At 41.3% G+C, this 17,887-nt stretch overlaps 2 protein-coding genes across 6 annotated transcripts in view; one reads left to right on the top strand and one right to left on the bottom strand.

Moving 5' to 3' along the window:
- KCNJ15 (potassium inwardly rectifying channel subfamily J member 15) overlaps positions 1 to 17,887 on the top strand; it is a 274,328-nt gene that overhangs the window by 72,868 nt on the left and 183,573 nt on the right. The window lies entirely within an intron of this gene.
- ERG (ETS transcription factor ERG) overlaps positions 1 to 17,887 on the bottom strand; it is a 106,690-nt gene that overhangs the window by 15,392 nt on the left and 73,411 nt on the right. For all 5 annotated transcript variants that reach the window (XM_057428701.1, XM_057428703.1, XM_057428702.1 and 2 more), the window contains exons 2-4: positions 16,791 to 17,008; positions 2,842 to 2,993; positions 321 to 524 (exon numbers count right to left, since the gene is read on the bottom strand). In XM_057428701.1, coding sequence (XP_057284684.1) covers positions 321 to 524; positions 2,842 to 2,993; positions 16,791 to 17,008 — 574 coding nt within the window. The remainder of the gene's footprint in view (positions 1 to 320; positions 525 to 2,841; positions 2,994 to 16,790; positions 17,009 to 17,887) is intronic.

Raw genomic sequence — 17,887 nt, 5'->3', positions numbered from 1 at the left:
AAACATTAGTACTGAATCCCATATGATTTTCTTCCTACAGTATGCTGACTTTTAATTTCATTTTTCTCTGAGATGGACATAAAGAAATATTTCCTGTTTTCTTCAATGAATGTGAGTGAAAGTCAACTGAAATTAATGGGTGTCTTTCTATCAAACTCAAAAGGCTTTGGATCAGGATTCTTAGGAACAGCAAAATTTGCAACAGACATTTGAAAACCGAGCGAAGTGTATCCACACCATTAAATCTAAGGCTGATATCCTTAGACAACAATCTGCAGACTGACTGTAGCCACTACCACAGTGACAGAAAACTAGCTTACTTTCTCTGAGGTAGTGTAGGTGTGACAGGAGGATATCTGCATTATAGCTTGGGGTGAGTCTCTGGAAGTCATCTTTGGTCATTTTACACAGCTCCTTCCCATCGATGTTCTGGAACAACAAGATATCCACATCCGGGAGACCATACTCCTTCACTGCCCATTCCAGCCACTGGCGTACATGGTCTGTGCTCCACAACGTAGGATCTGGTGGCATCACAAAGCATAAAATTAGGCAGAGAGGGGAGAGTGCTGATGCGCCCGACCAGTACAAAATAAATGTAGACCACAGCTGAACTGGAAAGAACTTAATCCGGTTTACTGACTGCTGGAAATACAGAACAAATTAAGTTGGTCTGTTGAGTGCAAAGGAGAATACGTATCTGTGAAAACCTATTAAGGAAGAGCTGTGAGCTCTGATTATTAACAACAAACCCTCTGCTGTTGAGTTCCTTCTACCATTTAGCTTTTTTGTCTTGTCACTTTTATGTCTCTGTCCTCATGCAGAGAATCCTTTTCAGAAAAGTATTTAAGAAATCCCACTAACAGCACTGTAAGTTGTATCTGGACAATTTTCAAAGCTCTTTGTTGAATTTTTATCTTTATTCAAGTGAATTTTCCACGGTCAGAAGTACGGTTCCTTGGGCACAGGCTAAGTAAGCACTCACAGATTTGGTCAGTTATTTCATAAACTAGAATGGATCATATTAAAATATTGTTTTCTGGTACACTTCAGAGAACAGAGAAGACCTCTGAAGCTCCAGAGGATATATATTCTGATTTGCCAGGGCTTAAAATGTCAAGAGAAGCATCAGAAAGGTGAAGGCACCATTGGGTGAAGGACTGGAAGTGAGCAAGAGCATGACAGTCTCTAAAAGCCTATGGAAAGAGGTTCCCACCTCAGTCTGGTATGAAATATGTAGCAAACTAGAGGGATGCAAGTCTGGTGGTAAACCTAGGGTCTGTATGAGATTTCCCACACCTACAACAGAGAACTCCAACAATTACAATCAGTTCGGTTTGAAGTAAACCAGCAAACACCAGGAATTTTTTTTTTTAAATTGATTATGCTTATAATTTTAAATTATACTTACTTATGATAACTAGAAAATTAGCACAGCTGGAAATGTGAATTTTGCTTTTTTTTTACTCCTAAATGTTGCCACTTGAGATGCACAGTGCTACACGGTAGTCAAAGAAAACCAAGCGATTTTTACTGATACATTTCTTCTAGGAACATCAAAATAGAAAGGCTGTGACTGTGACCATCTTGTTCCTTGAATGTCACTCAAATCCACCTCAAAGTTGTTACTCTAGACATACCTCCAGGAACACAGTGAGAGAGAAAGATCTGTGTGAGCTAACCAAACTTAAGGGTTACTAAAAGACTAAAAAAAGTGCCAAACACCAAACCCACAAATGTTCTAGAGGAACATTCAAATGTCATGACTGCCAGTGTGATCTGCTTCCAGTTGGCAGGATACTTCATTATTCAGTGCATCCCTCTTCTGTCTTCAGAACAGAACTGTCAATACCATTGCAGAGCATACTGCAACATATTTGTCCACACATATCTTGACAAATAACTGAAATAATCACATCTTGCAAAATGTGGCCACAGTTAGTACTCTTGCATATCTTAGCAACTGAAAAACTGTAAGAATATTAGGCAACATAGCAGTAGCAGAAATGTTTCAGATAGGCACATCTCTGTTGGAAATGAACTAGCAGCAAAACATTCTTTTCTGTTTGCAGGTTATAGGTGGTATGTCTATGCTATGTACAGCCAGTGGTTTATAAACTCACATAGGTCATGATGATGTTCTAATGCTTTGACTTCAGAAAAAGGCATTCTAATTACTCTGCAAACCAAAGCAGCAAACCATTCAGCAGAGGTTTATTTGGAGGACAAGGCACACAAGAGTGAATTCCTTCTTGTTCACTTAACTGCTGAATTCCACAACCAAGCTTGCCAAGACTAACCAAGAATTTCTCAGTTGTGCTCTTACACTGCTGAAGAGTTGTCAGCTTGCTTATTAAAATATTTTACACCGCCCAAACTCAGGGGATAACCTACATGAATGCTTTTCATGCACTGTTTGATTTTACAGAAGCAATTGTGGTTTTAGCATGCTGTGGGCCAGACTGGAGTTGGTATTTGCAGGAATATCGTGCGGTACAGCGAGCCTTTCTCTTCCCACACACTTTGCACCCAGCTGGTCCATAGTGTTAGGAAATGGAAGTGACTGTTCATTTTCCCACTTAAGGGCTAGAGAAGTCAGATAACATCTGAGTACCTGTAATCTGCCAGTTATGCTGCTGAAATGGGAGGAACAGGCTGGGGAGATGGCTTTACTATGATATTTCTCAGGTCTTTCTCTTAATAACCCTGGGAAATTACTGCTCTTTTCTTCCTGATAACTTGTATTGCATCGCCACTGTTCTCCAAATCCTCTTAAATAATGTTAGTAGACTTAGGGGAAATGTCTTTTTTTGCTTTGAATTTTTGTGTAGAGGGTCTAACCTGCTGGCACAATGACTCTTCGTTCATTGGTAGTCATATTTGGGGGTGGAACATGCTTCTCTTCCATGTAATTTCCATAGTTCATCCCAACATTGTCTGAGCCGCTAACCATCTTCCCGCCTTTTGCCACACTACAGTCATCAGGAGAATTCCTAGAAAGAGAAGAAAGGTGTGGTTCTATTATTATTCCAGTCCCCACTAATATCCTCACTGAATGAAATGTTAAAAACAAGACTCAAGCAACAGGGTTGGACTATCGCTGGAAAACTCAGCACTTACCACCCAATAACTGCTAAGTTCTTCAGTTGCCTCAGAAAAAATGACCAGCCAGTGGACCATATATTTATTTTTATTTTCAAAGGATCAGGCTCTTATATATCAAAAAACATATAAACACTAACGATTTATTTCCAGCAACCAGATGAGAATGGAGGCTTGCTAATGAGCTTGCTGAGCCTGCTGGCCGCAAGTAACTTGCACTTCTCTCTCCAAACATCTCACAGACAACTCAGCAAACATAAAGATACACTTAATGCAAATTCTCTGAAGGAAAACTATTATTAGCTGTCATTGTCCAAGCCTTGGACAAGGCTTGTCCAAGCCTTAGGCAGCTTTTCATCTGCACTGCTGTCATTGTTTCATGTTGGCCATGCTCAGTTGCTCTTTTATGTCATGCAATGTAGACATACTTCTATGTATGGCTTACAGAAAATGAACATTTGCCAAAGCCATGATTCAAAATACCACACACATGACTGGAAAAACCTTTCAGCTCCTCACTAGCACAGTCTCCATGGTACTGTAGTCAAGAAATGGAAATCTGCAGAGGATCTGCAACCAGACACCTCTTTAATTTTGGCTTTGCTTTCTGAATGGAGTCTTTTGGTTTAACATCCCACAGGGGGTTCCCTAATGGCATTTTAATTGCATCACAGTTTTCTTTCTGGCAGACACAGACATATTTGTCCCTTAATTTAATGTCTACAACGTGTTTCATCAGAGAGAGAAAAATTGTTACAAAAATCAAAATAAAGAACAGAGCTACAGGGAATACCTTTAAATTTAAAGAGGCTGTTTGGCAAGGGAAAGAGGGTGTTAGTTGGGTTTTGGTTTCTCTAGCGAAACTAAATCGCTAACAAGTTTTCTTTTTGTCCTGCCATTTAACTCCTGAAACTGTACTGTGGTCAGTCAGGTTGCAATGCTTCATTTAGGATCCTTGCAAACTGACTAATTTGCAGTCCGGAGAACTGAGACATCCTCCAAAACCCAGACTCTGGATCTATCCCCTGCCCTCCAACATATGTTTCACCCATAGCCTCTTGCTCTCTGCAGCTCGGAAATCCCAGCTTCTGCTGCAAGCTTTGGGCAGCAGTGTTACTGTAAGTACACCAGTGGTCAGACACTTCCCGACAAGAGTTCTGCTATTGTTTAAGGACAAAAGAGGAAAAATAACACACAGTTTGGACCACTGTCTGCTCAGCACATGTCAAAAACACGTGGCAGATATTTTATCCAATGCCCAAGTGACTCTGTTGAGTTGAATCCTCAGCACTACCATGGGTCAGGAGCTAAACCAGTTATAATTCTCACGCGTTTTAAAAAATAACTAGTGCTTGGAAAGATGCGAAGATTTAGAATACATATTAAATACTAGAAGTACATATTATCACTTTTTTCCACTCAGTGTTACTACTAATTTTACCATGCTGTGTTAATGTATGTATTAAAAACAAAATTAACTGCTGATGGCTTTCAATTTAAAAATAAAACATATCACAGAAACCACTCAATGGGTACTGTCATCTGCTTTAGAAGAAGGAACAGGGCCTTAAATGTTGCCTGGGAAATGTTGGCTTCACATACCTTTTTCAGGTATAAAATACCTTGGGTGCTGCACAACATATTACATATGAAATCTGCATTGTGTAAAGATCCTACAACTCCTTGTCAGCCACAGGACTGAAAAATAACCACAAGGGAAAATGCAGTCACCACCTGGTTTTGCCTGTCATTGAGTGGTGGTGAATTTAGCCTTTCTTCTCAGAACTAGAGTACTTGGGCATTATTCTCTCAGGTTTACCTTTGCTACCCCACTATAAACCCCTAAATATAATTCTGGGATGCACTTATTTCTTGTCTACACAGAGATAAGCAAAAAAAAGTAACTTTTTCTTCAGACATAGAAAAGAGCTTTTGTGATGATTGCTTGTAACTAGAATGGCTTTTTCCATTTACCCTTAACAAATACAAATGGCATATATGTAAAAGTGAGTCTGCATACTAAATCACATATCCTTGGAAACATCATCAAACTCATGACCTTACACCTATGCAGATGCTCACCCTGACTTCTAAGGTCAGTTATATTACAAAGACAAAAGAAAGAAACATTTGGCACATTTGCTGACTTTTTAGAGATGTGTTTGGGAAACAGAGCTAGCAGCATCCTTTGGCCTAACTGGCACAGTTGCTTTATTTTGTTTTTCTGTGAAAAGGAACTTGGCATGTAGGGAGATGAATATCTTGCTGCTGACATGAAATATCACATCAGTATTAGCCTTCACCACTGTTATGGGCAATTGTACATTAAAACCATTCTTGTAAACACTGAACAGTAAATGATGTGAAAGATCCAGTAGCACACTGCTTTTGGCAATCTGACAGCGCTTCTGAGCTGGTTTTCTGATCTGAATATACACAGATGGGGGTGGGTAAGATCATAAATAAGTAATAACTTTTCATTAAAACCCAGAAGCAGATGGTTAAGGGTTTTGTCCTGTTAACTTACTGGGTGGACAAGCAAATCCCCAGTTCAGCAAATCTTCTAAGACCATGCTTAACCTCAACCACGTGTGGAAGCAGTGCCATGGCAGCTAACAGGACTACTCAGGTACTTCAAATTGAGCATGTGCTTACGCATTCCACTGAAGCAAGGCTTAATTCAAATGGCTGGAACCAACTTCTACGGTATAGAAAGCAAAGCTGAAAATGCAAGCAGACACTAGAAAATGGTAATTTTAGTGCCCAGAACAAGAGAGGGATTGTCTGCAAAGGCTTTTTTAGGATTTGCTGTGTGTCTGCTTTATTTCTGAACCACCAGGGGAACGGGGGCAGTGGAAAAGCAGCTTTCAGAAAATGTGCCCAGCAGAAAGGGTGCAGCTTTTCAGTGATTCATCCTCAGGTATGAAATGAAACCCAAGATGTTTTTCTTCACAGCTGCATGTTATTTTTACCCTTTGTAAATATACTGTATTACACCCGGAATTTACACAAAAAACAACCCCCCAAAATGTGGAAATACTACAGTTGTGCTACCCAAGAGCACTTTGCCCATTCCTGATCTGATTCTGCTCTGATTGCTGACAAATGACTGTTGAAGAAAATATTTCTCCATGGGTCCTTGGACCTGGAAGCCTTCCCTTTGTTCAGGGTTATTTAGAATCAACCTGATTTGATGGTTAAATTTAGAGCCCATTCCTACTGAAGTCCATTGGAGTTTTGCCAACCATGGCCTGTGATGAAAGCAGATGTAAGTTCACAAATAAGTGCATGAAACACATTTTTTCCTCTTCACTATGTTACTATTTTCCCCATGTGATATGAAACACCTGTGTTCTCTTAAAATGCAAGGTGTCAGAGAAACACAGATTAGGAATCAGCAAAATTTTACATGATCTCTGTAACATTCCCATAACGTATCCCCCTCGATTTGATGTTTCTGAATTTCAGAGAGAAATAAATGAGAAAAATTGTATTTTCCAAATATTTACATATCTTTATAAGTTTATGTAATAAGCACAGCTTATAAGCTTGGATAACTTCCTTACAGAGGCTACTTATAGAAAAGGGGTCTCAGGAGAGTAAAGTGGTGTAAGGATATCTTTGGAGTTTTCCATGCATGGCCCCCATCCAGTCCATGGCTGATTAGGTCAGAGGACATGCTGAGCTATTAGAACTTTTCTTCTGTGAGGCTTTGGCAAACAGAACATGACACTGTCCTAGAGGACGCAGATTTCTCTCCTACTTCATAATGCAGGTGATCTGAGAAAGAGGGGAGCAAGCCTGCAATGTCCCACCTTGTCCTTATGTACAAGAGAGAGAGCTTTGCAAAGCCAGCACCTTCAGATAATTTGGGCCAAGATACGTAAATTTATATTTAACCAGAACAACATCATGTAAAGGTCAGTTCATAGTGAGTATATGGCAAAGCATACTCATGTTAATCTCCATTCACTGCAGCTACTCAAGCTGTGGTGAATTTGGTCAGCACTTCCCTCCCAGGATGGTTTGTCACTGAAAAAGTGGTCCATGAAGGAAAAATTATAAAACCACTGAGAGTTGGAGGTACAATGCTGTTTCCTAAAGCACACCTGACATACTTCACTCCACAATACCAGTTCCAAGGGCTACACAGCCACAGCCCCAAATTCTCTTCCTTGCCCCTCTCCACACCTTCTTCTTCATGAATGAGTGGGATTCACATCTGCTGAGACCTGCTGCAGAAGTGACATGCAATGAGGGGTCCTGCAGTTGCCCCTTTGGGTTCCCCCCTGGCACGACACACTGGGGACAGCCCAACCCTCCCTGGTGAGGAGAAGCCCCGGCTTTCCAGCTGCCAGAGCAGGACTGTGGCTGCACCAGCAGCTTTGAAGGCCCCCAGGGGCTGCTTCCTTGGCACCAGTAGGGATTCCCGGGGGTGCTAAGTGAGACTCTGAAAAGTGCTTTCAGCAGTGGTATCAGAGGCCCCAACACTTGCTTTGACAGAGCTCAGTTTCCACCACACACTCATCACCCAGCACCATAGTTGGATGCGGCTGCCCAGCTTCGTCTGTGCCTACACCAGGCCAAGCCCTGCAAACACATCAAGCCCTCTGCTTCTGTGCAGGCACCTGCCTTTAAATCTGCCGAGTGAGCACTGCCACACTTAACCTGCTGAAAGGAAAACACGGGTTTTATTTTCCCTTCCAAGGTTCCTTGTGAAAGCAGTGCAAGTCCACAGAGAGCTTCAGCGTAACAGAGGCATTAAAATGCCAGAAAATGCACAGAGGTTGAAATATCCCTGGAGTGCTCATACAGGTTTTTCATGCAACTCCTTAGCAAACTGGACTGGGAAGCTGTTTCCCTAGCAAGTACAATCACAGAATCATGAAGTATACAAATAAGTAAATAGATGCCTGAGTGGGTAAGCAACTCAGTGTTTAGCTATAACCTGAGTCATTCCGCCACCCATGTGCGGCGGCTGTGTGAAGGTGATGCTTGCCCACAGGAAAGGGGGTAGCCAGGGTGGAAGTGAGCTGATGAGGTCTGTGGAAAGGAGGGAAGCTCCTCAGGACCTGTGCCACCAGCTGAAGGTGACTTAAGTTGATGCTGAAGCCACAGTGACAGTCTGTTTATCTATCTTTGCTGTAAGGTGAATGTCAAAGGCAGTCCTAAGAAGACAAAAGAAAAGGAAAAAAAGGAAAACTCAAGTCCTCACTGGGCCATGCAGTCATGGAAGCGACTTCACGTGGGGTTAAGCAGGGGCAACCAAAATGGTCTGCAACAGCCCCAGTGGACCAGGGCTATGGAGAGGCTGGGATTGGAGCAGTCCCATGCTAATATACCCAGCAGCATCCAGAACGGGCAGAGAACACTCTTGTGGAGTGCCCTGGGCTCAGTAGGTGCTCAGGGTCACATGGGTCTCTCCCAGGGGTCACTCAGATATGTTACAGTGTGGCACTTAGAAGCCCATCCAGTTCCTTCCTCCAGTGAAAGGAAAAAGCAAACACCACATGCCAACACATGCAACGTTGTTGGCTTTCTGTGAGCAAAATAAAAGATGCTTGTTTATTGAGTTGTATACACAGCAGCCATTCATTTTCAATCAAACAATAACTTTTGCTAATTGAAAAAATCTGTCCCATTTTTTCTTTTTGCTTTTGCTAACTTTCCCTGGCTATCTTGCAGTCCACAGCTGCTTCAAGCCTTAAGGCCAACATGGCAAATTAAGGCAGTCAGCGTCTGGCTCACTAGAGGCCAGTCAAGCTATAAATATCACCAGCCTGGCTCTTTGTGTTCACAGTGCAGGGAAACAGCTGGTTTAAGTTTGACTGCACGTTGTCATTTCTCCATTAGTGCAAACACTTCAATATTTCTTATGTGTCAGGTTAGAGTGAAGAAAGGCAAAGAAGGGAAGGGGGTCACTAAAAGCCAAAGCTAAGAAATGATGTTCTGTATATACATAATTTACAATTAGATTGCTGCCTGGGAGAAGGCTGAAGTCTGACATGGTGATAGCTAGGCCAAAGCCACAATGACTTCCCAGTTGGCCTATAACTTTCAGGACCTATTTTCTCTTGTTTTTCTTTTATTATTTTTATAGAAATTCTATTATAATGGTAATTGATTACATTTCTCAACTTGTATTTCATTTCAAGAGCTTGTAAGACTGTTGTATTTGTGGTTTCATAAAATATGAAATACCAGGAGACAGGGCCCTCCCCAAACCAGATATGCCTTCTTTTATGGGAAGGGATTATATAGAAAGTTAGCAAAGTAGAGCATGCCAGGCATAAACAAAAATGACATATTGCATGGAAACCATAATCCCCATGTCTATGGAATGTCTGCTGAGTTTTGTGATTAGCATTATTGGGCTGTGAGGCTGATGGGTGCCAAATGGCAAAGCAAATGATGAGCCAGACTTCTTTTTCTTACACACTTTCTGCTTTGTCTTAAAATATTATTCCCAAGCTTTAAATACTGAACACTCCACTGATATCACCCTGATCAATATAAAACTTCTAATAAAGGGGGAGAGGAGAAGACTCATCTTCAAATGTTCTGGGTTAGAGACGACCTACCTACTGACAGTGCCTGTGCCATGCCAGCCCCAGGAAACACCCCAACCAGTGGTTCTAAATGCTCTAGACACAGTAAATACTGTACTGGAAATAAAGTAGTAATAATAGTAATAGTCAGAAATAATGACAGCGATAATAACTCTTGTGGGGGCCTACGTTACTATTTGGAAACTGATTTTATATTTCACTACCCATATGCAAGCTTTTGGCTGCTTAGCACCTTTGAAACTGGCTATCCTCATCTCCTTCTTAAACTCCTGAAGCTAAGCACACAATTAAAGCATCAGTGGTCAATCCAAAACATAACCATGCCAATTATGAACGAACCCATTATCCCAGAGTGGAAAGCTTCTTAGGTGGTAGTTGCCAGTCCAGCAGCCTCAAAAAAGCTGCAAAAAAAAGGGTGGTTTTTTTTTTTTTAGTCTTTGGCAACATGTTTGCCTCAAAAATAGACCCAAACCATGCACACACACACAAACACACACACATACATGCACTGGTGTTAAGCTGGTGTATTTTCAGAGCAAAAAGGGACTTCTTGAGCAGTCACGCATAAAACCTTACATGGACAAGATCCTGAATTTGCAGTTTTTCCAGTTCGGTAAGCAGCCACTTCACCAACCACCCAGTCAGTGGGAAAGAAGATTATGAGTCTCAGATAACTAACATTGTGGCTTTTTACCCAAGATTAATGTTATTTTATAAAGGCAGCACCAATATGTGCATTAGGAAAGTCATCCTCTTAAGACAGTTCTCCCAGCTTTGTTGAGGACTGATGCAGGGGCTGACTCAAACCCTTTTGGAGACAGAGGAGAGAGTCTCATTGATTCCAGTGGGTTTTGGACCATGCTTGTTGTTTAGTCTGAGCTGAGGTTTACCAAGAATACCAGGGCTGCATGCCAGTGGTACACCACTAGAAGTGGAAGGGATGGCACTGTGCCCCAGCTGTGGGGTTGTGCGCCAGGGATGGAAAAAGCCATGCCCCTGAAAAACAAGTGATGTCAGGGAAATTACCACAGATCAACCCTGTTTCTGCATGTGCTAGACACACACAAGGTGTGCAAATGCTCTAAGTAGTTCCACCGGTATCATACCACAGACTGGAGCATAATGCAGAGGTGCCTCGTGTAGCTTAAAGCATGTCAGCCTGGATCCCGGCAGCAGGATGGTTCTGTCATGGTGGCGATACAGAGATCCATATGAATGAATGCACCCCCCTTAGAGGCTGCACATCCACTGGCACATGGATAGAACATGCAAGGTACCTCAAGTGCTACCCATTCAAATTTGCTAGTTTGTATAGCAAAAACCAGTTACCACTTAGGAGGCTTACAACAAGGAGAAAATTAAACAAAAGAAAAAAAAAGACAAAAAGTTGAGGTCACTTGGGACTCCGAAAAGTCCTCCTGTGTGTCAGACACTCAACCCAGCTAGTACAGAGGCTCTTTGATGAGAACTTAGAACAGTAACATGCAAAGAAAAATGGTATTTCCCAAAAGAGCAAGCACAAAAGATGTATTAAGTGGTAATTTCATTCTCAAATGGTTTTGGAGCAACAATTGGTAGCACTTAAATCAACATTTGCACATGATTAAATCTTAATGACAGCTAATTATTTCTGGCATTTCTTTAAAACTCAGTATCAGCCAAGCTGATGTTGGAAAAATTCTGCTGTGCTTTCACTGCAGCTAACTTTCAAAATGCTTTTTCAATGAAATCATCACACTGCTCATGGCAAGCGAAATTTATCTGTGGCCTGAATAAGACTCTGTGTTCCACTACAGCCTCCCTTAAAAAGATTGATTACCTACTAGTAAATGTAGTTCTTCCAAGCTACCTTTTTTTAGCCCCACCCATGGGCATGATGGAGTCGCATGGGTGAGTGTATTCAGAGACCACTGAGAAGTCCAAGGATTTAAATGTTGTTCAAGAAGCACCTAGGGCCTCGTGAGAGTATTTTCACAGGAGTGAATTCCACTGTAACTGCATAACATGACTTGTACTCCTTCATTATAATAGAATTGCTCATACTTAATTTGATAAAATATGTAAAGAACAATAAACAGAAAAGTAAGTAACAGTATGACATATGCAATCTCTAGATTTATATTATAGCACCTTACTATAACAGGGTGAATCTTTTGGTCTGACTCAAGAGCAATAAATAGCAGGAAATAATATTATTACATTCAAGTGAAAAATTGACAATATGGTGGCACAAAGGGCTCATTAGATTTATGGAGCTGGAAGAAATATAATGTCTGTACCAACATAATGGATTTAAAGAAACTCAATTTGATACCATCTGTGACAATCTGCATTATATATACAGCAACAGCAAGGTAAATGACAGCTTGAATTTAGACTTTTCTTGCTTTATTTAATTTAAGGTAGGCCCTTAGGCTATATTTTCTGGTGCTGTGCAACAGGGTCTAGCTTTAAAAATACTGTTATTGTTAAACAAACCCATGTAGCCAATCCCTCTGCAGACCACTGAAAATAACCCTTTAATTTCATTCTAATGTTATTGCTTCAGTACTCACAGGAATGCTAGTTCTGAGACTGTTATGTTTTGAGATTTAATGTGGGGCAATTACAGCCAAAGTGTATCTGGGGAAAGTCCTAGCAGAGTGAGTCCGTTTCTGCTTTGAGTGGGTACTTAATTGTTGATGTGTAAGGGGTTCAGTAGGCTCCTAAAATTTTATACGCCTTTCCAGACAGCAGAATATATGGCCAGGAAGTAGCCTAACACACTGAGAAGGGAGAGCTGGACAGCAAAAAGTTGCAATGTTAACTATTCTCTGGTTGCCATTTTGTGGGGTCTGTTACCCTGCTTTGTATCCTTTTTACACAGACCTAGGCTCCACATAGGAAGATGATTACACAGAATACTCTAGAGATCCTAGAGGTAGCACTTCTGTGGCTCTGCAATGTGGCTGTGGTATTTCAGACTCCTTTGGGACAACCCAGATTTTAAAATAGGTGTAAACAGATCAGGTACAGTTTTACTAAAAATGAAAAGCAGCTCTAGCTACTGCATGTGTTAACTTGTAACATATGAAGCATTTTTAAGAGCTGAGCATTTCATTCAAGGAAATAAATTTATGGACTGCAAATAAGCAAGGTGAGGAAGGCTTCTGCAGAAAAGAAAATGCAAAGTAACCTGCAGAATGGCAGGGAACCTCTAGTCTGTGAATAGAAAGTGTGACCAATACTATGTATGTGATGAATAGCACATAATCCGTCAGGAAACCAGTGAAAAACCAACATCAAATGGCAAATACCTAGCAGGACTTGAGGACAAAATAAATGGTTTTAGATTTGTAATAGATGTATAAATTGCATGTGACATCCATATTGACAATACTCTTCAGTATCATATCAGAATATTTTACATGATTTATTTCTGATAAATATTTTTTTTAATGCAATGTTTGAGTCATACACAAGTTTTTCTTTCTATTCTGCAACTAGCAGGAATATTATAGACTAGGAAGCCTTCCAATTCCTGAAGTATAATAACACTATACATATTACATGCACATATATGTGTGTGAGTTTTAGAAATGCCACAACATATTTACAGTTGTGTAATATCTAGATCTATTTTTAGGCATGTGTTAGGCCTTATAATACTTCTTAGAAGCAATAAATAGGGTATCTTAATTAAAAAATATATTTTTAATTTTTATGTTATGTACAAGCATGCAATACATGCACAATTTTTTTTTTTTATTCTGTTAATCTGTTCTTTTTTTGGTAGTCTGTAAGTGATTTTTTTTTTATGTTTTTTTTTTCAGTCTTAGGAATTATAGTTAAGTACTAATTTTCCTTGTTTTCTCCAGTTAACAACTCTGCATTGATCTGTCAATAGCGGAGGCTGTCAAATCCAAGATTAATAAACAAACCTCTGCTTCCAATGCTGCAGGTTATTTTCAATTCAATGTAGAAAGAATTACATTTCTTCCCATTATATTTTCAGCCAAAACATGCCTTTTAGAAAACCAGTGTTCTGATCAAAACCATTTTGCAGTTCAGAGCAGTAACTTGTACAGCCTCTTCCAGCAGCATAGCTCATGTGCCAGCTCATATGCCTGTTCATATCGGGAAAGAACAGCCACCTCTGGGCTGTTCATTTTCTAGTGATGAACATATTAAGCATCTCTGAGTGATGCTGTCCAGAGAAAAATGAAGAACTTCTAGTTTTCATGTGCTGCTCAGCTGATTTGCACTAAACTCCAAGTCCAAATGATGGAGTAGATAGACCTAATGATATTTTTTTTTAGAGAAGAGGCACACAGAATTGCTTCTTTTCATCCCTTTACTTCTGTAATGGTGGTAAAAGTGGTCAGGATAGTGCAAAAGCATATTACTGGGGTTCCAGATGCCTTGGCAACTCTTGGGTATCACGTCTTTATAAAATTAACAGCTCTGCTGGAAAATAGGAATTAAAATTATGCCTCATGACTAATCAAAATTGATTGATTTAAGGACAATTCCCCAATGCTCAGATTATACATCCTTGCAGAAGTAGATACCTGTTCTGCTAGTAACAGATAGTGTGAAAACCAGGATACCTCTGTAGGAAAGGCAGATATTTCTCTTCACAAAGGGCAGCTCAGGCAGTCTAAACCAGCAGCCACTTCCTGTCTATTGACTGTGCAGGTAGCCAGGGTGTCACCCTAAGGGGATATTAATAGAAACTAGCATACACTAATCAAAAAGAGCACAAAGGAAGGAGAAATTATAGTCATTAGAAGATATGTCCAAGTAGCCTGTTTAATTCAGGGCTTCTGAATGCTTATCCATCCCTGAAAAGTTCACATATAGAAGGTGAATATATCTTAGATTGGGGAGATATGGGTGGCAAATCCCCTTCCTGGCCCCCCCAGATTCATGACCCCAGCCATCAGGTTGTAAAACATGTTGAATACAAGCCTGCCCTGTCCTGTCTGCTGAAATCAAGCTGCCAGGCAGGCAGCAAAATGCAAACTGAGGGTTCAGGTGAGAGATGGAGAGCCTAAATCCAGCCCCACTCCAGCCCCTTGCTTTCTGGGTTACTTCTGTTTTTATTCAACAATGGCACAACCCTCAGGAGAGAAGCAAAGGCCCTAAGCACAGGACCTCTTCCAGCTGCACACCCAAACACACATCTATCCACAACAACACTTCAGGCCTCTCTAGATAGCAAGGCAAGGCTTGTCTGAGTTCCTAAATCACAGTATAATCCTTACCAGTCTTGCTACCAAGGATTAGACAGGACACAGTTTCAGCTAATAAAAGACAGAATTACTGCACACAATTTTGTCCCTAAACCACTATAGAAACAGCCAAATACTTGTGATTCATGAACTGAACATTAATGTTCAGGTTAGGTATGTATTTCAGGAATCCAAGACAGCAAGTTCAAGATTCTGGCTTGATGATTTTAAAAATGTGGTTGCAACAATTGCAAACGGATCTGTATAATCTAGACTCTTCCTTAATATCTGGCAGTACATCAAAATAGGAGTATGTGAATGACTAACTTTAGTTATGCATTACAAATTATTACCACTAATCTCAGTAACAATTAACATTAATTATCTACTCTCATGCATTTTATGACATTTACGCTGTGAAAAACTATGATTAGTTGTCTTAAAGAAATGCCAGCACAGATACTTAGAGGTAAGTTTTAGGAAACAGGTGAACCTGGTTTTGAATTAGTACTCCATTTGTGATTATATCTGTGCATTTGCTCAGAACAAAAAAAAAAAAAAAAGAAAAAAGAAAAAAACTCACTAAAACTGTGAATAAATTCTGAATAAGAAGAGTTACAAGAAGACTTCTCTAATTCTCTGTAACTTCAGGTCACCATTTATTTCTTCATATTTCAAATCTTTGACTATTCACTAGAAATCCTGATTTGACTTCAGCACAATTTCTATCCTCACTGGTGAAAAGTGTAGGTGTGATAAGCTGTCAGCCACTTTGCCCTGCTTGTAGTGCTTGTCACATTAGCCCAGCAAGTGTGAACAGTAACCACAGTGCTCATGGTTGAGGTTTTTCTAAACAACTGGTCCTGGGAGATGAGATCAGTAGGCAGGTGTTTGTGGCAGAGAGATGTGAAGCACAGACTTCACTGGTACATCACCAATAATTGCGAGCAACCGACTCTCTGGACCTCTGCCCTTCAGCACCACCAAAGGAAAACTGTTTTGACAGTCAGGCATTTGAAACAGGAAAGCACTTGTTTGGATAATTTCCTTGGAAAAAAAATAAAAATCTTCATTGTGATTTTCAGATGGAAGAAATCCATAGAGTGCTCCTATGCTTGGGGGAGATACCAGTCAATATACACAACTTCACTGCATTACTTTCCGCTTAATCGATTCAATTCTCCTTCATAGAGAAATTGATAAAAAAAAAAAGTCCCAAGATAACTGTTAAAGCACTGACATGCTGTGGCTGCTGCCTATTGAACTGAGTAATTTCTTTTCTTGTTCCTTTCTACTCCCCTGCTTGTCTCCATGCATATGCTTTTTCTTCTTAAATCCAACTCCAGGGTTATGTTTTTTGGCACTGTTTACATTAAATATAAAAGTAAAGATAGATAGCTCACTCCCTCTGCCACTGCAAGAATTTACTTCCTGTGCTTCTCTGCTTTATTATATTTAGAGCAAAGACAACTGCCCAAGTTACTGTATTTTCAGAGCTTTCATTGAGTGTTATTTCACATACACCACACCCTAACACAGATCAGTGCTACCAGCCAGATTACAGCAAACTCACATTTTGCTAACTAATACATACTCTTTCACTTAGCATGCAATGCAAGTTCACATCCAAAATTATCCTCAGTAAGAAGAAACACAGTAAGGTGTTGCACAAGCTCATGAAAAGACGGTGCCTGTAGCACCATTTGAAACTCTCACAACACCTGAATAGGGCTGGCAGGCGTGACCCACAACGTGCAGCAGACCTGTAGGCTTCCAGGACAGCAGCTGGTGGGTAAGTGGGGTACCTTAGGGCATCTAAAATGCTTCTAGATTCAGATTTAGACAACTGAGCTAGACACATCTTAAGAAAAGTAAACTTGAGCCACGCTAACACTGGCCTTGTTACCTTGACCCATTAACTTGGTTTGGGTTACACTCCATCTTGATGGTGACTCTGGCTGGAGGCTGTGATAACCAGTCTTGCTGGGGAACACGGGGACTCATCTTTGACGTCTGCCCATATTCACTGGAGGAGGAGGCTGTCATCTCTGTCTTCGCAAGGTGGGGTGATCCGTAGGCACACTCAAACAAGGACTGGTCTTCACTCACCACAGATAACGCTTCCTGCAAACCAGAGAAGAGAAGTAAGCACGACCATGTTTCAGAGTAAAGGACTTGTCCATCTCATGAGAAGATGAACAGCTGGTCATCTGCTGAAATGCTCATTACTTTTTAGGCATGCTACTGCTGTCAGTGGAGGTGAGGATTCGTGGTGCAAGATAAGCCATCAGTATATGGCAGGAAGACAACCTCTCCCCTGTGGAGACCCTTCCCACCAGCGGCTGAGAAGATGCACAAACGCACACTACCAAACACTTGGGAATAGTGGCCCTAGGATAGGAGCTGGAAGAAAGGAGAGGACAGGACAGACAGCAAAATTGAGACCTCTGGCATCCCAGGTAGGAATGCAGAGGGCCAGATACGCCAGGGTAACAAGCAAGCTGCCATCTCTGCATGAACTGCCCCTGCTAGGAGCTACCAAAGCCAGGCCTTGCTTACTCACTGTGAGCTTCTCTTCCTTCCTCTGGGGCACAGGCCAAGTCCCTTCTGGACAGGGAGCCAAGACAGCTGGGTGCATCCTCCAGTCCAGGGACCCTGCTCTTTCTGCCAGTACCAACTGCCAGCTTCAGCAGAGGCTCCTGCCACCAGCCCTGAAGAGATACCATGCCCACCATCCACCTCCCTCTCTCACGGCAGACCTTCTTGGTGGACCTCCTGGCTGGGCATCCCACTCTGGTACTGTGGGAAGGGCTTCCCTAGCCACCTTCCCGTGGCAGCACTGCAGTTATGGCCCTCAAGGGTGGCAGGCCTGTCAGTGGCAGGGTGGCTGCCATCATGACTACATGCCAGACAGAGAAAAGGCCACCTTCTCTCCCCACCACCATGCATTCGCATTGGCCCCAATTCCTTCCCCATGCTATCTGGAGCCAAGCTAAGGCAGTG

This window comes from Pezoporus wallicus, unplaced genomic scaffold, assembly GCF_028554395.1.
Source record: "Pezoporus wallicus isolate ANWC-B61680 ecotype Strahan unplaced genomic scaffold, APGP_CSIRO_Pwel_v1 contig_8746, whole genome shotgun sequence".
NCBI classification, from domain to species: domain Eukaryota; kingdom Metazoa; phylum Chordata; class Aves; order Psittaciformes; family Psittacidae; genus Pezoporus; species Pezoporus wallicus.
This window is presented reverse-complemented; position numbering and strand designations above follow the sequence as displayed.